A 23,574-nucleotide genomic window follows, 5' to 3' on the forward strand; every position below is an offset into this window, starting at 1 on the left:
GCACAACTCAATTGGATAGAAGAGTCTGTGATGAGCAGTGTAGTTAGGGATGAGAACAGAGTACACTGCTCATTCAAATCAGAGTTTTATAATCCTTTTCTATGACTTTAGGCCAGGAGGAAAAATCTTCTGTCAGCCTTCACTGTATTTGAAATTGACTGTTGTTATCATTTATCAACTCAATAGTTTTATGTGTTGTTTTGGCTGGCATTTTTGGCTTATGAACACACAACCTATTCTGATGCATGCAACGTGATTGTAATTTTTGTTCCTTCGCAAAGGTTATAAATTCCACCTTTTTCAGGAAATACCAGTTGAAACTGCAGTATACCTCTACTTTCTTTTTTTTTTAAGTTTTCCACAAAAAAATTAAACTCAAATGCTGCCTTGTCTTAAAATTTAAGGATAGCAATTTGAAAAAAAAACCCATAGTCATAAAGAAATTAGCTTAACTAGCTTTCTGTTTGTCACAAACATTTGATTTATTGATTTTCATAGCTAATTAGGCTTTGAATCAGATGTTTTTTCCTTAAAAATGAAAAAAATCAAATGCTGAAGCAATTGTCTCATTGCTTTTTTTCCTCAGATCTGCACTATTCTCTCTCTTACACAACTGAATGCACAAATTAAAATTTTTATTAAGTATTTTATGACTCAGAATATTCACATTATCTTTAAGATCATTTAATGGACAGATCTCAGTTCTGCAGAAGGTGATTATTGTTTTTTGGAAAGACCTAATTTGTTGCAAATTTACAGAAATTTTATTTAAAGTTGTTAGATGTGAGAGGAACAGAGTCTATACTGATGCTCAAATATCAGTATTCTTGCAGCTTAACCAAAACTTAACTTTTCATCCTAGAGATTTTATAAAAAGCCTTTTTGTAATGCAGAAGTATGTCAAGACATGTAAATATGAATGTTTACAGCAAAGTACTATATTTTACAGAAAGAGTAACTTCTGTAGGTTATGTTGTTGTGTTGTCCGTGTACCTAAAAATATTTATTAGTTTGTACTTTTAAAAGTAGCATTCACATCATGTACACATTTGCCTCCTTCCTTGTTTCTTGGATTGTGGAAGTGTAGTATATTATTTTATTGAGAGTGCATGCAGATTAAAATTCTGTCTTTTATTGGTCTCCTCAGGTATGTGTTTCATATTCTGTATATGGTCAGTTAGTCTGGGAAGCAGTCCATTAATAAGAGTCTGGTCTATTCTGTATACTATAAACAGGTGGAAATTTTCTTTCATTGGATGTCATGCATGCTCATTGAAGGAGAACTAACAAACTTGGAAAAATGCCAAAGGAAAAAGCATTCCAACACTGAGCATCATGTTGATGAAATGTGAACTCTGAGTCCAAATGTTAGCTTATTCTGACAGATTTACAAATGGGAAAGTAATTTAAAATGTTGAAGGTATTCTATTTTACATTAGGATAGTGAAGTACGTTCAATAACTGTTCACGTTCACAGGGAAGAATTCACGTAAAATTTTCATAGAGCTGAAGCTTGCTCATCCATTTTAATATGAACTGTATTATAGCAGGATGACTTGCATGATTTATGACATTTTTCAGTTGTTCAGAAAAAAATATGCCTTTGTGTATATCTTCTCTTCAACTTCACTTTTTCATCCATACTTACAGAACCCGAAGGACTGCAGCAAAGCTAAGAAACTCGTGTGTAATATCAACAAAGGCTGTGGCTATGGTTGTCAACTTCATCATGTAGTCTACTGCTTCATGATTGCTTATGGCACCCAGCGAACACTCATTTTAGAGTCTCAGAATTGGCGCTATGCTACCGGTGGCTGGGAGACAGTATTCAGGCCTGTAAGTGAGACATGTACTGACAGGTCAGGTACCACCACTGGACACTGGTCAGGTAAGACTTAATAACTCAAATAATTTCTTGCTTTTTGCAGCTTCTTTCATGTAGAACTATTTTGATACGTTTTTCTTTAATTTTATGTGGAGCATAATAACTAAGGACTGCAATTGTATACATAAGCAATTTTTAAATTTTATTTTCTCATTGTATTGAAAAAATATTGTCCTTATTAAGATATCTTTGCTTTGACAGAGATTTTTTAATACAAAACTTTTGTATTTCAGATTTAAATTACAATCCTTCATCAGTCTGCCACTGTGTTATGTGCCAGATATGAATCTAGTTTTTGTGGGAAGAGACTATTAAATAGAGGCTATTTATTGTTGGTAAACTTTAAAACAGTAAAGCATGTTTCAAATACAAAGCAAAACAATTCCAAAGAAAGTTGTGCCCAATAGTCATTCACACACTAAAAAAATGAAATAATTGAAATAATTTTAAATGTAAACTGAACTGACTGGAAATCCAGGTTGTAAAAATAGTGGCAATGTTAAATACCTTTTTGTTTGTAGATCAGTAAGTTGATCTGTTCTTATACTAGGCTGAACAATTTTGCTAGATAGCTAGATGGGCATTTGTGTTTGGAGGATGAGATAGGTTTGTTTGCCTCAAAGAAAACAGCATTCGTGTTCCTGGAATTCTTGCAGTCAACATCTTGAAGTTATTAACATATGCATGGTTTTATAGTTTTTTCTATATACTTAACACATTTTTGAGGTATTTGTCAAAATTGAGTAGGTAAGCAGCACAACTGAAGGTAGCTAGCAATATGCAAACTTCTTGCTCTCAATTTATGATAAATACTAGGAAGATTTTTTTAATTAAATTTCTGCACAGATAATTCTTACGTGAATAATTGTCAGCTCTTTAAAACATAGATTTTATTGACTCTTCCTCTTTTGTTAGGCATACGTATTTTTTCTAAGTCTGTAATTGGTATTACAGTGTGAGTTTCTAAATGTTAGAATAAATTCAGGGAAGACACGGTGTTTCAAAAAGAATATAACCGACTGTTCTTACCCAAGAGTAGGTAAATATAGTGAGATGTCTTCATCGATAACAGGAGATTCTTGGTAAAAAGCGTAATTAAACAATTGGGTTAGAGAGAGGTGGAACATTAATTTTAACTGTGTTTTGTATTATTGACAATTATAGTCCACATAATAATTATTGCTTGAATAGATAAGTTAACAATGGGTAGAGAATGGGCTAAGCTGTGGACAAAAACAATTTAGGGTGGGAAACAGTAAGGGAGATATTGTGCCACTTTTCAGGCTATAGCTGTTTTATTTATCAGCACTGATGGAAATTTTGATTGCTAGTGTGTGGAATTTTGGCTCAGTAACTCTCTGCTTAAGGACAGATAAGAAGGACAGATACTTTTTATTAGTTATGTTAATTGTGCCTACAGACTCAAGAACAGACTCAAGAATTTCTTTCCAGTGCAGCAAATGTGACTTGTATTTCATTGGAACATTTAAAAAATTGTAGGGATTTTCAATAGAAGATTACCTTCATCAGTAAGAGATAGTGCACTGATGAGATGTTATTTTAGCATACAGTTTGCATATTAGAACTGCAGGAGCTATAGCATGTCTTTTGCAGACCAGTGCTATCCCAGTGCCATAGAGACAATATACAGTCTGTTTGGATTAGCAAGCAGAGCTTTGCAATTCTGGGTTGAAAGAAACTGGTTTCCCTGCTACCGTTACCATTCTTCCTCTTCTGTTGGCTACCCTGATACACGGATTTTGGATGGAGTATAAAGTCAGATGCAGGGAAGAATGGCCAAATCTCCAAGTCATCAGAGATTGTATGCTGTTCCCTAGAGTCACAAATACTCCCCTTCCGTCATTTCTGACAGGTACAGGATTACACTGTGTTTCAGGAGAACTCTGAACTAGTCACTGGGCTTGGAAATTAACGTCAGTGATGAAAGGAAAAGAAGAATGTAGATATTCATTCCTTCACTTCATCTGTCTTTCTGTCTTTGAAATGGTGGAACATGTGGCCAGTCCCATAGCTACTTCCAGACAGGAAAAAATTGTCTCACAAGTGTTTCAGTTTTCAGTTGTCATTCCATAGTGATTGTGCCTCTCATAATTTCTTAAATTATTTAAGTCCTCAAGCTATTAGAGGCAGAACTGATACCTTTCAAGGATTTCTAGTTACATGTAGTGGAAGTGTCTGCATCTTCAACAATTGTACTGATCAGAATGATTGCTTTATAGTTATTTTACTTCCTACTGAAAATTCTTGGGAGCTGTGTTGTATGCTAGGGTTTGTTGGTTTTTTTGAGAGTGGTGTGTTGTTTTGTTTGTTTCGTTTATGTTCTTTTTTTTCCAGAGAATCAGTGACATTTCTTATTCATGTTGGATCCAATAGTGCTTGAAGCTCTTTGTTATCTGGTTGATTAGCAGTTTAGTGAGGAGGTGTGCCCTGAAGGATATGTAGAGGAAGGAGAATCAGCTATGCAGTGGACAATTCTACCCAGGGCCTATTTGAGTCCAGTCATAACAAGAATAAAACTTTGCAGAAATTTCCTTGGTCCAACACGTCATATCTGTGTAAGTGTCAACCAGATCTCATAATTTCCACTATTGTCTCTGTGGAAAAGGTTTTACAAATATTTTCTGCTTCAAAATGTTCCTCCAATTAGCTGTTCATAGCTGTTTAGAGGGTTCAAATATGATAACCTTGCTGAATTCAGAGGAAGGCAGGGCAGAGTAAAGTGTTATAGGGAACTGTAGTTTAGGATAAAATGCAGAAACAGTACTCGCCTTTCCAAAGCAAGCACGTATCTTTAGTTCAATAAGCTAGTCTTTTGTCTTCTGTAGACAGTATTCCAAGTCCTTATTTTAGATATCATACCAAGAACAATGCTGTTTAAAAGCAAAACCTTTTCATCATGAATATAGCCAAACAAGTTCCCTAGAGAGCGTATGCAGTCTCCGTCTTTGGATGCTTTCAAGACCTATCTGGGTGAAGCCCTGAGCAACGTGTTCTGGTCTCAGGGCTGAGCCTGCTTTGAGCAGAAGTTTGGAGTACATGTCCTTCTGACCTATAAAAGGTATGATCTGGACAAACTTAGTAAACGAGTTCAACTGTGGGAAATGTTGATTACGTCTAATAATAACCTGGTCTTTTAGCCTAATGAACTGGTGCTGTCCAGAACTATCTACTTTAGAAAGTACAAGAACAGCTTGCAAGTAAGGGGTAAGCTGTGTCAAAGAGAAATTCCTACAAAGGGTCAGTTCCTCCTATTTTGGTTACACATATGAATCGTCATGCATGCAGGTGAATTTTACATCTTTCTCCATGTGGTTGATAGACAGAACATATCAAAATCTTCGGTCTTCTCAACTGGACACAGTATACCCAGTGCATATGCATATCTTAAAGAATTTAACTATTAAAGTCTTAGAGATCTCAAATTAACTTTTCCGTATTTACAAAATCCTATTTACAGACTGGTGCATAAACATAATTGTGTGTTTACACATTGAAACAACATTTGCACATTGAAATAATGTCTGTTCTTTAAAACTTCAAGGTGCTACAAAACTTTTCTTTGAAAATTATAGTAGTTTTTGTGAATGAGAATTTTTTCCAAAAATTATTTCTTAGAACTGGTTGAATATTTTCTAAAAATAAGTAGAAATGGAAAACTGATATTGAAAACTTAAGCTTTAAGTTTTATTCATGTTTGGAAAAGTTAGCAAGTTCGCAACTGAAACTGCCATCTGGGCATCGTTCTGGGCAGACTGCTCTATGTGACCCCACGATTTAGTTGCAGGCAGTTTTGTGAGCTGTGCATTTAGCATAATGAGCTGTAAATCAGTGTTCTGGAGCACTTATGCACACATGGCTTAAAAAGACTATGTTTCCATGAAAATCTATTAAAATAGATGATGATTTCCTGCAATATGGGCTCTTGCTGATGAAAGTACAAATAATGTTTCCTTTTAGCTCCCTACAGTTTGGGGTTTTTTATTAATTTCTAGATCAGGATGAATAGTTTGAAGACTGAACGCATGAAATATCTTGATGTGATCAAAATTTTTTAAAGTAAATGAATTCCACTAATTTGAGTTTTGATGTTCTAGAGATAGAAGATATTCAGCTATGAAAGACAATCTTTCTTGGGTTAGCCTACTGGCTAGCCACGCACACTCTAAACTCTGTTAAATTCTCATCTTCTGCAGTGGCGTGATCACTGAGGAAGCATGACAATTGATCTCTTTTAGTAGCTTCAGCATAGCTTCAGTTGGAATCTTCACTGGATACTTAATTGCCAGTAAATTTGAAAGACGTTCTGTCTTGCTGAAGATTTCCATATGGTTTTTATATCTTTCTAAATTTATATAGATTTTGATTTCTTCTTTTTTTTTCCCCCTTTTTTTTTTCTTTTTATTCCCTGTACCTTTACAGGGATAAATAAGTCTAAAATTCTTAACTGTAATTAAAAACAGTTAGTCGCAAAACCCCACTTTTATTTCTGCCCTCGCCCCCCTCCCCTTTCTTAAATCAGCATGGGATTTTCTAGATTTTCAAAATAAATGTGTAAAAATGCATTTCCATTTCTCATAAACACAATGTTTCTCCTTTGTAGTGTACTTACTATGCTGTGTATATGGGTTTTTGATAGAAGTTGATTTTTAATTACATATCAAAAATATTCATACAAGTCAATACTTATAACAAGGTATCAGTGTAAATTACAGAATTAGGCCAAAAAGTCAGAAAATTACAGCATCTCAAAGAATTACTTTCATGTAATTTGCAGACTTGCATAGAATAACTTAGTAAATTTTGCTTTATGAAAAAAATGTTTAAATCTGTACATTTATCTTTCTTCTTTTTAATTAAATTGCCTCTACGTGACCCTTTTATTTTAGTTGTATTAGCAACATAAAGTTTTGAGGTTTCTAAAGTCTATCTTCAGAAAACAATTTAGATAGTAATCTCTTCTACAAAGAATTATGAGGTTTATATGAGTTGATAATATATATATTTAAAATATTTTTGGTCCAGTTCTCTCCTAACTAGGCATAAAAGCTAAGCTTGTCTATTTCAGAAGAAATTAGCATGTTTTTTGAACTTGGGAAGTAGGGTGAATTTTAATAAGCAAGCTGACATTAGTCTGATAGCAAAAGATTAGTAAAACGTGTTCGCATCTGTGCGGAGAATTAGGGGTTATCTCTTCCCTTGTCATCCCTGGCAGGAATTGTTCTTTGCATTTAACGTGGTATTCCTGCAAGTCAAGTTCAAGTTTTTCTAGCTTAAATATGTTAAAAGATTGAGAATTCTATCGGAGGTTTTTGCAAGTACAGCTGTTATTTTACACTGTGGCATAATTTTTCTGTTTCCTTTGTTTCACTTAAACACTTTTTTACTGTCGTTCTAGAGGAAAAAAAGTCTTAATATGAGATGGTTAATTTTGAAATGATGTCTTGCCTGCAATTGTTAACTTACTTGCAGTTCATTTTTCCTTGATATCTGTAGCCAAACTATTTATGAATAATTTAGGTAGGAATTGCTATGAGAAGCATGTATTACTTCCTAGTAATAAAAGCCAAAATATAGAGAGCTTGTGAAGACACATTTATTATTAATTTTTTTTAAATTTTCTTTAAAATAGTTATATTGAGCATGAATATTTTTAATTTCCACGTCATAATTTTCTGTTATCATTGCAACATGCTAAAACAGGGTAGGCCTCTTTATTATTTTTTATTTGCTGATTTATGATATGCTGGTGGCATTCCCCGATACTACATTGAAGGAAGTCTATAAAATAACTAAATAAAAAAATGGAACCTAAAAAAAAGAAAACATATTTAGGACACATTAATATATGATTAGGAGTCATATCTGCATTACATGATGGGGAGTGAAGGGATTTGGAGGTAAAGAAGCCATCTATATATTTTAAATAACAGTGTGTTCTCATAACTGGCCTGCAGACCAATAAGATGAAAGGTAACTTGAAACAGAAACCTGAAACAAAGTTTCCTGCAGTTACATTTGAATATTGACTTTGGTGCCTCTGGCCATGGTTTGACGAATGAATGCTTTTAAGGCAGAGGTACCCAGAGGGGGAAAAATGGCAGAGCTCTTCATTTGGTGGTAGTGCCAGCTTTTAAGTATTCATTGAACTATAAACTTAAAATGTGAATTAACTAATACGGTTATATGTATAATTTAAGAAAGAGGATACTGTGGATACACAAAATTAATTTTTAATTTATTAAAGCAAATCAGGCAACAGTAATCAAAGGGACTAAATGAAAATTGCAAACTCAAACCATAAAAAGTTCTGCAGAATTAATTGCAATAAATAAAAAAGTTTCATTTAATGAACTAGATCTTCCTTGACAGTAGTTTTTCTTTTACATAAATCAGATGATTTTTTAGTATTAGCCTAAAAAACCCTTTAACTTGCATACAATTGTATGAATTCTGTTTTGTTCCCATACATCACTCTTCTTTATAAAATCTTGCAGAAAAAAATGTTCAATTTTTATTTCTTAATTCCTAATATCTTTTTCATACACTGACTTTCATTATTTGCATTTTAATTCAAGCAAATTTACGTTACTGTGAAGCATAGTGAGCAATAGTGATTAGAGAGAACAGAGCAGAACAGTAATCTGTCTTGTATTTTCCATTTGTTTCAGTTGTGTTAATTTTGGAATCAAGCTACTGATGTTGCATAGATTTTTTTGTTGTGAAGGTGCTTTGTAAGATGCTCTATGTGAAAACATTTGTGTATGTAAACATGAAAATATATTTAGAAAGGTGTAACTCTTAAAAGGACTTTAGAATTTGAATGAGGTAGAGCTGAGTTTTCAGAGCAATGCAGTAGCCTAAGGGAGCAAAGTGTGATCCTTGTATCTAAGTGGAGGGTTATTGAATGGTAGCCAGAAGTTATTTTCTCCTTGAAGAGCAATGGCCAGACTGCAGCACACTGTCTGGTTTTGTTATCTGTCCTTCAGAATGGATATTGATAAATATGAAAGGATTCTCAGAAAGAACTACACTGATTCAGGACCAGAAAAATCTGCTTTACAGTAGAGATTAAAGAACATAATTCAATTTTAAAATGAAGCAACGTTAAAAAACTGGTCCTGCCACATTATATAGGCATTTCTATATGAGAAAAGTTTCTACTTTTAGACAAAGGCACATGGCTGGACAATTCAGATTGGAAATAAGCGCTGTTTTTTGCAGAAACATTGGCTGACTGTCCCAGCTGAAATCAGGAGGCTACTGTAATAATTTATCCAGGGGATATGGTAGATTCTCCATCAGTAAGTCTTCATTTCATCAAGATTATATGTGTTCCTGAAAACCGTGGATTATCTCCCTTTCAATCTTTTAATATTTTGCATGTGTGGCATAGAAGGATATTGTGATTTCAGTGACCCGGTTGAAGCTGTGGTCTGGTACACAGTAAAGAGGCTAGGGTGAGGAAGACTGAAAAGAGCCATGGGCAACTGAGTAGCTATGCCTTGGATGAGCACACGTAAAGTCATTTATTTTAAACAGTCCTTTACCTGCTGTTACTCAAGAGATTGGAACAGCAGAAAAACCAACGGAAAAATAAGCTGACACATTTTTAAAAATGTGTATTTACTTTTTTGAGCAAGATGAGTCAATCCATGAAAAGAAACACAAGATATAACTAAAGAGGTAGATGTTGTCTTTGAGCATATGGCAAACCTTTTTGGCTTTCAGATATCAGATCAGTGCTTAACTTTATGAACAAAACTGTTAGTGGAATAAAAGAAATCAAGTCTTAGGGACAAATAGAAATCAAATTCATTTAACCAGCTGATCTTACAGTGAAGGAAAATACTTTACATATATGGAGAGATGGGGTGGAAGGGGAGAGAGATTTATTTGTGCTTTTGAGCCTACTTTACATAATGTCTTTGAAGTCATTGTAAATCTCCTATCAAGAGTTAGGGATGGTTATAAATTCTGGAAAAAGATCTTTTCTAATGGTTAAAAATTGACTTTAAAGTTAAGGTCCTTTGGAGCATTTTGAAATCCTCTTCTGATTAGAAGTCGTTGAGTCAAAAATATTCTGAGTATATACAAAAATAAAAATGAAACTGATAGAGGTGAATTCAGAATCACACAGCGGGTAATGAAGCAAAGATTTCAGTATACTCTGAAAGCAATTAAATTCTTTCTTGGTAGGAAATGTATGTCATGAGACATAAGTAAAAGAAATTGCTTTTTTGCCTCTTTTTAAAACTGACATATGTTCATGCTAATGTTATCACCAGCAGACCAGATAAAAGTACGGTATGTCTTTTTTAGTTTTACCATTTCTTAAGTTAAAATTAGGCATACAACATTTTTTTTATCATTGCAAGTCAGTATTTAGTGTTGCTTTTTATGAAATGTGCATTCTTTATGAAACATAAGTTGGTGCTTTCTGGATCTCAGAGAAACTAAACAGCTGCTTTGCCGTAGCTTTACAAGTGATTTAAAAGATGATTTGTGATTCAGTTTCTAACCATGGGTAGAGAAGATTGTATTTTTTTCCTGCTAGCACCAATTCTCATTAACTTTTATTCACATATAAAACAATTTCTGGAAAGGTAAGTTCTTTTCATATGTATATCAAAAAAAGATGCTCAGAATACTGTAAAGAAAGGTGTATTTAGAAGATAACTGGTAATGTAATTGAACTCAGTGCCAACATCCATGTCTAATAAAAAAAACCCCGTTAAATATATTTCTGGGTTTTTTTCCCTTTGTCCTTCTTTACACAGGGTTTACTTATATAGATCATCTGCCCATGGCAGCGGAAGTGGAGTCTAGGCTTCCTTGAACCCTAAAATAAGTTAAATTGTAGCCCAAAAGTACATTATTTATTTTTAATTCTTTTTAAATTCTTGATGTAGTTTTTTGCGTGTTATGAAAATGTGTACATCCAAAATCAGAAAAAAAAAAGTATTTAGAGTTCATCTTAAGAATATATTAGTATTGTCATAGCTACATTTATCTAATATAGGTCATAGTCTGAAAATTGGAAAATTGTGTAATTATTGTTTCTGGTACAGAAGCTCATAAAAGTCTTGTTGCGATAGGTATTTTCCAGGCGGATAGTATTATAGAATGTAAAATTTTGCAATCGGAATTGGGACCAATAAGATAGACACAGCAGAAAATATTAGTAGGGTGAGTAATTTTATACGTAGCGAAATCCACATGAAGACATTTACTCTTGGCTTAGTTTTTAAATATAGTATACAGCAAAGCTATGCATAGTTATAATCCCGTCCTACTGTTTAGTAGCCTGGTATTCATTGCAGACATAGTACAGAAATGAAGATACTTGTGAAAGTAATTTCTGTACCTGGTGGGAAGTAGGATCAAGCAGTAAAAGCGAGAAGCAGGTTTTGAAAAAGAACAATATTCTGTTCAGAGAGCTGAGAATAAAAAAATAAATCTTCAGAAGGAGTTTTAGTTTGGAGGGACTGCAGGCAAAAGGAGTAGAAGTGTCATAGTCAGAAAATGCCTGGATGGTGTCTCCCAACATTGATGTAAATGCTGTGAGTATCAACATACAGGTATTAGTTATCTCCTTATCAATTCATAATTAACTCAGTTTTACTCAACTTGTCCTTTATATGTTATTATATTATTTTCTGTCAGCGTTATATACGTTTACATCTGTTAAAAATGTCATGCCATTTCAAAAATGAACAACATATACCAAGATGTTTCTGGGGTGTGGATTTCTTACTACTGCTGGGAAGATAATATTGTAGCAGTTATTTAGCTATGAACACAGTAAGAATTTCAAGAATACAATGCATTCTTTAAAAAAGAAACATAAACATAAAAAGGTAGTGTTTTTTATTATTGTAAGATACTCTCTTCAGTTGTTGCAACCCGTACTATAGTTACACCACTTCACTTCTTGGTATTTTTTTAGGCTCAGTCATCTATATTGCTGCAGTCACTAGACATTGTCCAGTATTATTTTTTATGTTAAAGTTCACTTTGGGCACTTCTCTGCTTTGTAGTTTGTCAGTTTAGGAAAACTTAAAAGACTGAGGATGATTTTCCAGCAAATTTTATGGCCAACATTGCCGTTAGGATTATTCTGTCCTTAAACCTCCATCCCTGTTTTCTCCTACTTATGGGATGAAACACTAGAAGGATAAAGGAGAAAACGAGATTAGAACTGAAACATTCCTTACTCCATGATAGCACTTTGTCTGGAAGAATGTTGCTGAATTAATAGAATAAACGAAATGTTAATGTTACGTAGCATCTACTTATTAGAGTGAGCTTGATATGCAATGAATATTACCAGTTGTAGCTAATTATTTTGGATGGTAATGGCTGTTGAAAGATTTTGGTTTTAGCTATGGGTCTAAAACGTAACTGCTTAGAAAGTCAAGCGTGCTGTTGGAAGTTGCATTTTCTTGGAGAATGCAGTTTTTTATTCTTGTTATTATTTACATCATAAACTTTTTTGAAAATTGTCTGAAAACCCTATGTACAATGCAAAATATTCAGATATTACTGCAGGATATACCTTTATTAAAATATTATGCGAATCAATAAAAATTTCATATTCTAAGAAAATCTTTATTACATAGTCTCATATTTCTTGTCATTACCTGTCTGTGAATGACATCTCACCTAACACATTAAATTGCAGTTCCTTATGTAAGTGGAGGTGCTGATTTTTAACTTCTTGGCTGCAACGTAGTGTTGTAATTGTGTTACTTTCAGGTTTTTTTCCTATTTTTAAGCACATAATCATGCAGAAGAATATGAGATTAGTTTACATGCAAAGACAATATGTCTCACGGCACCTCTTGCAACACACCTTAAAGTTTGGGTTTAATGTGTTAAGACATTTGGCTTGCTTTATTGGTATACTACTCTTCAACATTTTGTAGCTACAGTGGAAGTTTAGTTAAATGGGAAGACTAAATAAGAGAAACCAGGTAAGTTAATTTGGGGAGCGGGGGAGAAATCTGAAGTGACCATCCGTTTATCTGAGAGGAAGTTAAAAAGTTAACTTTGCATCATAGAAAGCAGAATTTAGGTAAATCAAATTTAGCTTGCATGAGGGTAGGGATTTCTGAGTTTAGGACTCCACATATTGTTTGTCAGGTTATATGCTGTGTGTGCATCTCACAGAACTCAGAAACAAAGTATTCTCTTCCAGACAGAGGGATGAAATTGAGGAAAAAATTAGGAGAGAAACAGAATTGAGACTTTCCGTGGTAATCATAGAGTTGTCCTACCTTCATCTTGCAATTCTGGTATTTGTGTGGAGGAGCATTTTTTGCTAGGGTGATAAGAAGGTCCCAGAAGAAACAGAAGTCTTCAAATAGAATGGGAGGCTGAAATTTCTGATTTGAAATGTGTTTGTAGCCAGAACAGCATATCAGAAAATGATGGGATGTTTTAGCACTCACAGTAATTTATGTGAGAAGAACCGATAATGTCATGCAGCAGAGGAATAGCCATGTCTGCTTAAAATAACAAATAAATAATGGTAAATAAAAAGAACCCAAACTATCCACCACAATGTTTCATTTAAAAAGGGGAACTACATAAAAAGTCATATTGCTTATAAAAAGGGACTAAATGCTGGCAAGCAGCATGGAGATCATATAAAATATGGACCAAACTCATGCCACCTGTCAAAAAACAGGTGAAAAAACCCCACCTTTTTTCTTTTCAAAGGACAAATACAATCAAGTTGCTTGATGTTGTTAAAAGGCATTTAAAAAATCAAAACAAACCAACCCAAATCAGTTTTTGTACAAATGATAAAAATAGGAAAGAATATAATTTCTAGCAAATTACATTTGAAAACATGGTAAGGAAGGCTAAAAAAGATTTTGAGAAGCTTGCTAAAGGCAAAAAACTGATAATAAATCCTTTTTTCAAACACAGCAGAATAAGAAAGCCTGCCAGAAAACCTGGAGGGCCAGTAGATGATCAAGGCATGAAAGGAGCACTGAAGAAAAGACTGTAGTACAAACTATAAAAATCTTTCATATCCACATTCATTATAGAAGAGCTGAGGGAGGTTCCCATGCTGGAATCTTTCTTCATAGGGGACACTTTGGATGCTCTTTCTCCAACAAGTGCCATTAAAATGATTTTACAACAAAACATTTTGTTTATAATTGCTATTTGTTTATAATTGCTTTTGTTTGTAATTGCTGTTCTACAGAACAATGTAAGGTGGCTGAAGGAATACTATTTTTCAAAAAGAATTCCAGCAAATCACGGACTCTGTATTTAGCAAACTGACAGAAATAATCATGAAGAATCAATTTAGGAGATACACAGAAAAACATATCATAGTGAAGAAGGGTAAATGAGAGTTTTATAGAAGGAAATAATGTCTCATAAATTTGGTAGATTTATTTGAAAGAGGCAAAAAATATGTCAGTATGGAAGACTGAGTTCATTTAATATCTTGCACTTCAAGAAAGCACTTCAGAAGGCTTCCCCAGATGTAAACTACCATGAGATAGAAGCTCCTGATGTATATAAAATTCGGTTAAAAGAAACTTCAGAGAGAAAGGGTAGAAATTAATGATTAATATTTCTTAGAGAAGTATGTCACCAGCAGAGACTGATGCAAACTTTACTCTTCAACATATTCAGAAATCATCTGTCAAAGAAACACAATGTGAGATGGCAATATTTCTAATGATACCAAGGTATTTTGGTTAGTGAAGGTTAAAATTCTTTGTGAAGAACTACAGAAGGCTCTTGCAGTGGCAATACTTTTAACAGTCTTACAACTTGTGACACAAAGTTCACTTGTGCAATCTGAAATCTCCCATACTGCACTAAATCCATTTGTATTTTAATAATTTCTTCATAAAATGCATCTGTGTGCTCTTCCACACTATAATCAATTAAGCCCACAATATTGAATGTTGATTCTGATTAAGCCATTTATATAGGCTAAGAGTACTATAGGTTCTCATTTAATTGGATGGGGAATTACGTTAAATCTATTCTTGATAAAGGAATAGTGTTCTTAGAGGTTGTTTTCCATGTCAGTAGCATTTTTTAGTAGGATTGGAGATAAATGGGGAACATATTGCTTTTAAATACAGCCATTGTGCAGTAAATTTTCCAGTGGCAGAAGTAGAGATGTATACATTTCTTTAATGTTTGATGTATATAATTGCGCTATCTGTCTGATAATGTTCAAGGAGTAAAAATGTGGAGACTTTATACAATGAGTTCTCCATATGTCATTGTTAATTTAGACTAAGATTTGATGTCTTTATAAAACGTGATTGCCTTATAATAGTTCCATGCATGGGCAGCACCATAAGCAGACTAGCAAATGCATTGTTCAATGAGAATTATTTAAGTATGTTGAAGTGAATGAAGGTAACCTAGAACAAGGGATTTTTATTCATGAATAAATGTGTCCACTGAAATAATTATTTTCAAAATAGGGTAGGGACTTATGTCCCTATGTTTCTTGATTAGAGGGAGTTAAAGCCCTGTGGTTACATTGTAGACTTGGAAGTCTAAGGAGTGCATGAAGTGGGGGAAGAAAGTACTCTTGCCTCTGTTCTCTGCAGTGGTACCAATAACTGAGCACATATTTGATCACATATCTTATGCTGTTCATATGAAATACTACCTTTTGAAGCATGGCTTTCCCGTTTTCCTAAAAAATTGATGTTGCCCCAATATACTAGCAAAACTAGTACTAGTAGGTTAGTGATTAATTGCAAACTTTTCTCAAAAGCATTAAATCAGGGATGGTAAATCATAGATGGTAAACATGTTCATGAATGCCATCTAACATGTTTTGTAGAGAAATCATTAGAACCTATTTTCCTTTCTCTGCTATTACATAAATCCTGGGACAAATCTCAGAAACATAGGTATTTTGTTTGCAAGTGCCCTTAACTCCTGTAAGAAACAGTAGTGGTTGTAAGTTTCTAATAGTGTGCAGATTAATAATACTTTTATATTTATACTTTTTTATATTAATACTTTTGTATATAATATATATTAAGCTTTTATATTTGTGTGTGAGTTATATTGTTTTTTTATAAATTCTTCCATTACATTTTCCCCTTATTTTCTTTGAAAAATACAAAATTCTCTCTTCAGATGATAGACCAGTTGAAAACGGGTATACATGCTATGACTGAAGACCAGAAAAATTCCCATTTCCATTACTGCAGGGTTACACTCTTGGTTTTCCTCCTTTTATATTAGTAGACCGTATGAAATGGAATACATCCCTGTTTCAGTTTCTTTCAGATGCACTGTTAAGGTGAAGTGTGCCTCATTGCTATGAATTTCGAACAGCATTGCAGTTTTATTCTCTGCTGTTTTATTTATGGCTAACTAAAATGTCTTTTTGTCTATGTGTGCCTTGAGGGTTGTGTTCCATCTGGACTTGCATATGAAGGTATTTTTACTAATTCATTGAAAGAAGAGTCTTCCAAGTGTTCAAATTAGGACAAGATAAGATTGGGAGCTAAACTTATAAACCACTATCTCAAAAATACAGTAAATGTCTAAACCGGGAGCTCTTCTCCACTAGACACCTGGACAGCCAACTCTGAATGTTAAGCTCCATTCTCTTGACTGGTTGAAAACTTTTAGGTCTCCTAAAATATTGCCTTGAAGCTATCTTGGTTTTTGCATGCTTATACATGCTTGTTACAGGCTCATACATATGTCCAATTAGCATATGCATGCCAGAGATCAGTCCCTGCAGGTATGTTCCTGCAGGTAAGTCCCTGCAGCTTCTAAAGAATTATTATAAAAGTAAGCTGTTTATCTTCTATTCCAGAAAAGACAACCTAATATTCAAAGCAAGTATTTGGAAGTATTTTCAAGTATGAAGTAATAAACATTAGACTGAAATAGAGAATAAGCTTCACTGGAATTGTTTTGAATCAAATCCAAAATTAGTTTTTCTTCAGTATTGCTGTAAAGATCTTCAATATGTATTTTCCTAAGTTATTTCACCTATCCTTATCTTACTTATAAATTATCAACTCTAACTATTGTTTGCATGAATAACTAAACCCGGATAACATGGCAAAACCCCTTTGTGTTTATAAAAGTGTATTTGCCTTTGCAAATACATTTTATGGTATTTTCTGGTAGTCAGGGAGCTGGAGCTTTTCTTAAATAGATACCCCTTTCATATAGGCTGTTTAGATGAAATGGGGCATTGTTCAAAAGCAGTTTGAGTATATAAAGATAAAAGGAAAAATAAATTACTAGTAAGCTTCTTGATTTCTACTTAGTTTGACCGTCTGCTGAAAATACCTTCACTGATTGTTACATGAAGTCAATTAGTGCAATCATACACTTCATCTGTAAACTTTCCAGCTGGCATGCTGCGTATCTAAACAATTGAGAAAGGGAAGAATCTTTACTTCTTAACGTTCCCTCGACGTGACGTGACAATTGCCATAAAAAACTTCTAATATTTAAGTGATGAGAAGTTTTCAATAAAGTGAAACAGGAATGTTGGTCTTTATAACGCAGATCACCTGAGCTGACTAAAAGGAATAGAGGCCCTAAAGGCATCAGTAGATGCTACGGCTTTAGTTGTGTTAGGGATGTAGCTATTTCAAATGCAGAAATCAATAGACTCAGTTCATGCTGGTCCAAGACGGTCCAAGACGGAGAACACTCATTAAAATCTCATTACTTATTAGGACAGTAAGAACACTGTTTATCCTTACATTGTGGTTTTGATTATGGGTAGAGTTTTCAAAGAACCAGAATGACATGGGAAAATAAATACTATTGAAGTCAGTGGAACTTGTGTTACAAAGAAAGACATGTTTGTAGTTCAGGAGCTCTGAAAGTTAGGGTTTTTGATGGAGCAGAAATAAGGCTACCATAAAAGTTTTATTTTTCGGGGTGGGGGTGGCTGAACTGATAAAATTGTGTCTTTGGCAGAGAATTATTTTAGCTAAGTTTCTTGTGAGAGCAAAGGTTTTGTCATCATGCTGTATCTTTCTGTCTGCTCTTTTTTTTTTATCCTAATTTAGAACAAGTTCTGAACATTGGATGAATTTTGGCTGAATTTAACCAAAAGAAATAGGTCTTGTTGAGGTCTCTCAAAAGTCCTCAGAGTAGATAGCCTGGATATGTGTATACTGAAGTCAATATTCAGGCCTTGCAGCAAGTGAGACGCAGTGACTGACTGATCACGTATGTCTCTTTCCAACAGGCAAACAGTACAGAGAGTGGTAAGAGACATGGGAATACATGAGGGTAGTTTCAAGAGTAATGCAAGAGAGGAGAGGAAAGGATGCAGGAAAAAAGCTCTGGGAGTGCTGGGTTGAGAAGAGTAACAGAAGATATGTTGGCATGTTTGAAAACATTTTGGTTTATTCCCTCCTGAAGCTATCGAGAATCGGCCTCATGGGATGACAAATGGGACAACACTATCCATATGGCATATAAAACCTGGGGAAAAAAAAATAGGACTCCGTTTTCAGTTTCTTTAAAACTGAATTGCAGCGAATCTATTCAATACCTGCCTGTCTTACGGGGTTTGATCAGATAAAGGATGATTAAAACAATAAGCGCAACACTAGTGAGAAAGTAGTCAGAAACCAAGTTCAAAAACTTTGTATTAAAAATGTGCAATGCAAAATCTTAGAGAAAAAACACTTAGATATACAAGTTACATTTTACATTGACTACTATAAAAGCAAAATAGGATTCTTTATCTCATTTTAATTCCATATTAATTCAATTTTTAATTCAACTATGGCATAAAGTCCTTACTAGGTGACTCTAATAATGTTTTGAAATGCCCAAAAGATAATTGTAGGAGACATAGTCTGCAACACAGAACAGATAAAAGCATACTTTTTCTTTCTTCTGAACTAGTTGACAATTCATAAATAGCATAACACACCAGAACTTTGCATAGTTTCCATTTTTTATTTTGTCTGCTTTGTAAAGAAAAACATTAAAATATCGTTGAAGTTGATGAACCATGAACCTGCTGTGTTTGCAATACATAACAGTAGCCAGCAAGACAATGAGGAGCCTTGTGAGAATTCAGCAGTCCCTCTCACCGTATCTGATGCTAATCTAACAGCATTCCTAGCACTCTGACATATCTTGTGTGATTTAATTTAGAATTGTTCACTCAGTCGGGATGAGGTTTCAAATTGGCAGGAAGTCTTTCAGGTTGTAGAGCTTAGTTAAGTAGAGCTGTGATTGGTCTATGCAAGTTGCTATCAGCTTAAATAAGTCTGTATTATAAAAACAGAAAAGCCATGAAGCTATTCCATTTTTATTTGAATTTATTCAGTTGCTTTTCTAGGAACACACACTGAAATTAAATTGAAGTTCTCAATTACACAACAGGAATGTCCTTCGCTCAGTGTTCCTTGTCATACTTTAAGGACAACTTCTTGAAAGAATACTTTCAAATTAGATGACAAATTTTGAAATAATAGGGGAATGAATAAAGTGCTCAAACAGGTTTTCAGTTAACATTAACTAATATTATTGATTGTTACCTGAAACGAGGCTGATATTTTGCTCTGCAAAGTAATGAACACCCAACAAAAATGCCCATCCAAATGCAGGTCTGAGCCAATGTTCACATGGCAGGAAGTGAGGTAAGGTAAAATGACAAAATTTGAAAGGTTGTTTTGAGCCAAACCAACATTTTTCAGTCTTCGAAGAAGTTGATATGAAAGATACAAATAGCAAAAATTTCTAAATGTGTTTTAAATTAGGACAAAGATGAAATTTGAGAAGCAGACAGGCAGTAAGATTATGCCAAATCATGAAAAATTATGTAAGTCCTGTGAGCTATAAAATAAGCGATTAAGGTACATCGGCATATTGCAGGGAAACAAAGCTATGCTTTTTATAACACGCGCAGCTCATTTCAGTATTTAAAAAGTAATCAGTGGGACTTCTGGAAATTGAAACTGTGTTACTGATCTATTAGTGATGAACATATCCAAAAAATGGTGATAAATAAGAACTATGTGGTGCAAGTGGCATGGGTCATCTAAAGAAAAATCAGTTTCTTTACAAGTCTGTGATTTTCCTCCAGAGTATGTTTTAATGATAGAAGGGTGGGTGTTATCAGTATTGCAGTACTTCAGTATTGCAGACTATTACAAAAACACTTGATCTTTTGATTACTCAGTGAAGGAAAAATGGATTCAGTTGCAGAACTTTGTAGGACTATTTTTTAGGTTAATCCAAACTGAGAAATAGCACCTGGAATCATATGAAAGCTAGCTATAAATAGAATTATAGAGGCAAATTTTGGCAACTGTAAAAGCAAAATAAATCACCTAGGAAGAAGTGGCTCGAAGTATTGCTGAAATGTAAATGACTTAGAACAACTCCAGAGGTATCTTGCAACCTAAATAATTCCATGATTCTGTGATCAAATGTCATAGTTGGACCTGCACTGAGCAGGGAATTGGACCTGATTGCAATGATGATACTGTGATTTGAACTACTAACATGAGAAAAAAGATGTAAGCATTAGTATGGATTAATACCTTTTATGGCTTATCTGTTATTTAACAAAATACAGCTGGGAAGTGGAAGAACTGAAGTATTTTAAAATTTAGAGACTACATAGCTAAAAACTGAAGAAATGTGTGGATAAAAAGATCATTCTGTATTTTTAACCCAACTTCACTATCTTCAGTTGAACAGCTACAATTCATATCAATCAAGAATGTTACTTAATGTTTTTGTAATGCATATGCCTGCCTATCAATCTGACTGTATTTTAGTTATCTATTGTATCATTGATTTTGATTGCAACTTATTTCTGATTAAATCAAAACATTATCCTGCTATCCAAAATTTCCATGAAAGTTTTTTAAACTGTACCCATTGAAAATAGGGCAAGATCATTACCTATTAAGAATCTTTCAATGAATACTGAAAAAAAATAAAAATCAGTAGGTTAAGGAAGGTGTCACTTGCCTATATGGCTGTTGCAGAGAGTTATTTATGCCTTCCAGTTACTGATGAGTTACTCTTCACTGGTTTTGTCTGGGACAAAAGCAAACAGTTGCTGTGAGTTTTCCTTTTACTGCATCTGCAATCTCATACTTTTTAAAATGGGTGAAGACTAATAGGAAGTTTTTTTCTTCATTGTTCAGAATGATAATAAAGGTAATAAAAACTAGGAAGTTGTCAAAAAGTTTCTTAGAATTGTTACATATCTAAGTGTTTGATAACACAGATATTCTAATCAATGACGTCAAATGGCTGTGCTTTATCACAAGTTTGTATGTTTGGATTAGGTAGATTTACACACCTTGCCCACTTCTCATTTTATGTAAATTGTTAACAAAATAGAACATTGTTGAAAATAGTGATGACCATATTGATAGTTTGATTTTTTAATTTTAAAAAACGAAAAACAATTACACGTGTTGTCTCAATGCAACACTCTGTATGTCAGAATTATTTTGTCAACAGTTAGTAACTAGCAAAAGTCCTGATGCATGAGAGGCTTCTGTGACCATTTCAAAATTTTTAATTATAATAACAATGCATTCTTTGGTCTGTATTTGTGAATATTTCATTTTATGACTTTCCATTTGTTACCTGTACTTTCAGTGATAGTTCCCTTGTTGAGTGTCATATTGTGTAGTTTTACAAATTAAGGAACTCTTAATCTTCTCTGTGAAATAACCATATGATATTTTCAGTTCCTTCTCAAAGAGTAGTTTTCCGTATCTCAAAGTGCACTCATTAACACTTGACCTAGTAGTTAATTTTGCACAACCAAATTGTTGTTTTGCCTTAATGAAATACATTTTGTTTGTTTCTGATCTTTATTCCCAGCAAATCTTTTGCAAGTTCATTACTATTCAAACAATGTATCACATACAGTTGAAAGCTGAAATCTTCATGTGGGGTGTTTCACATCTTCTTTTGTATTTTTGTGATTTTGTCATATTTTAATCTAGTTTGCTCTATGCTGAGAGCTTTCATAGTTATTGCTGGCCGTTCTTGTTTTCTTCAAAACCTTAGGAGAGCCCGTGGAAATTTTTAGAAGCACACTCTTATCCTTTAATAGTATGGAATAGTATTGAATAGTATTGGGTGCTTTTCAGGATCAGAATGCCAATTAGTGGGTCAGACTGCTCAATCAGCTTTATCAATAGCAAGACTTTCCAAATGGCTGTCTTTACACAACAGCATATTTTTTCAATGATAGAATGACATATAAAGAATTGTCAGTGATACTATACTTAATAAAAATTCACCTTTTTGTATGCACCTTAGCATCTCTGCTTTTTCTCCTCAAAGAACTGCAGCAAATTTCCTTCTCTAGCTTAAGATTGGAGTCTTTTCTTTCTTCTCTTGGGTAAGATTGCTATTGCTTCTTCTGCCTTGTGTTCCTTCCCCCACTCTCAGTTAGGGGGAAAGGGTAAAAAGGATGGAACCCCAAGCGTTCTTTCATACCATTCCCAAGCTAAACGTTTCCTCTCTAGACTTCTGACTAATACTTCACAGCTGAACCAGATGTAGGACTTCCCTGGCTTCAGGCTGCTTTTCTTTATTCCAGCTTTCTGAAGACATAATGATAAAATATTATCCATCTTCTTGTAAGAAAACTTAAATGCTCAGTATTTTTACTAAACTGATGAACTTTTACTAAATCTTTTTCTGTAAGCGTGATATAACGGATGGTAGAAATATGAATTGGCTTCTTGAATTGAAAAGTATCATTCATACCTGCAGTATGTATTCTATGGGAAATTCTTCTAAAAGATCCCTTTATAGTGGTGTTATACAATGCAGTGATGAAATATGCATAGATGTATAAATAAATCTATGAAGACATGTCTTCCAAATCTATTAAAAATTAATTGAAATGTACCTGTTCATAACAAACATTCCTTATTCAAATAACCATATCCCAGAGAGTTACTGCTGGATTTTGACTAGTTTTGGTGGGCTCACTGATGTTAATGCTCACTGCATTCTGGCAATGTATGACTTAATCATGCACGTGTCATATTTCTACGACTTTGACACAAATATACTGAAGTGATTTTTACTGCATGCAAAAGCGTTCTAACCTTAGGGATTTTTCACTGTTCTTAAAATAAGACTTGTTATCCTTGCTCTGAATTGATTTTTTCAGCCATTAGGTTTACTTGGTCATCAACAGTTATATGAGTTTGCTTTGCTTATATTTAAAACAGTTTTCTTTCCTGGCTGGTGGGCACCACTAGACGGAGAACGCGCCGTCTTTGCCAATAAACACTGCAGACAATGAAATATTCTTTGGAGGAAATGAGCACACTAGAAATCTTACCTGAAATGTTCAATGTTTCAAAAATGTAATGTTTTGAATTATGTTGTCATGTACTGTAATTTATTTCAGTATATGAAAATAGCTTTGAATTGTCAATTATGTAGACACGTTTGTGTAATTTGTAAAAACGCTTAAAAAATGATTAGTAGCTATTGAGCCTTCAGGAAAAGTCCCATCTAAAACATCTGTGTATTCCACTTTAGTTAGTATTTAAAAGATAACAAATTCTTACCTGTATCTAAATCACATGCTTGTATAGTGCTTGGCTGTTTTCCTTAATCTATTTAATTTGATACTTATCTTCATAGTTTAAGTTCTTCAAGACAGGAAT

General features: G+C 33.8%; 1 protein-coding gene across 2 annotated transcripts in view; it reads left to right on the top strand.

Annotated features, from left to right (window-relative positions):
• FUT8 (fucosyltransferase 8) overlaps positions 1–23,574 on the top strand; it is a 126,165-nt gene that overhangs the window by 83,547 nt on the left and 19,044 nt on the right. For both annotated transcript variants that reach the window (XM_054199216.1, XM_054199217.1), the window contains one exon: positions 1,651–1,888. In XM_054199216.1, the coding sequence (XP_054055191.1) occupies positions 1,651–1,888 (238 nt within the window). The remainder of the gene's footprint in view (positions 1–1,650; positions 1,889–23,574) is intronic.

The sequence above is a fragment of the Rissa tridactyla genome, chromosome 4 (genome assembly GCF_028500815.1).
Source record: "Rissa tridactyla isolate bRisTri1 chromosome 4, bRisTri1.patW.cur.20221130, whole genome shotgun sequence".
In the NCBI taxonomy this organism is placed as follows: Eukaryota; Metazoa; Chordata; class Aves; order Charadriiformes; family Laridae; genus Rissa; species Rissa tridactyla.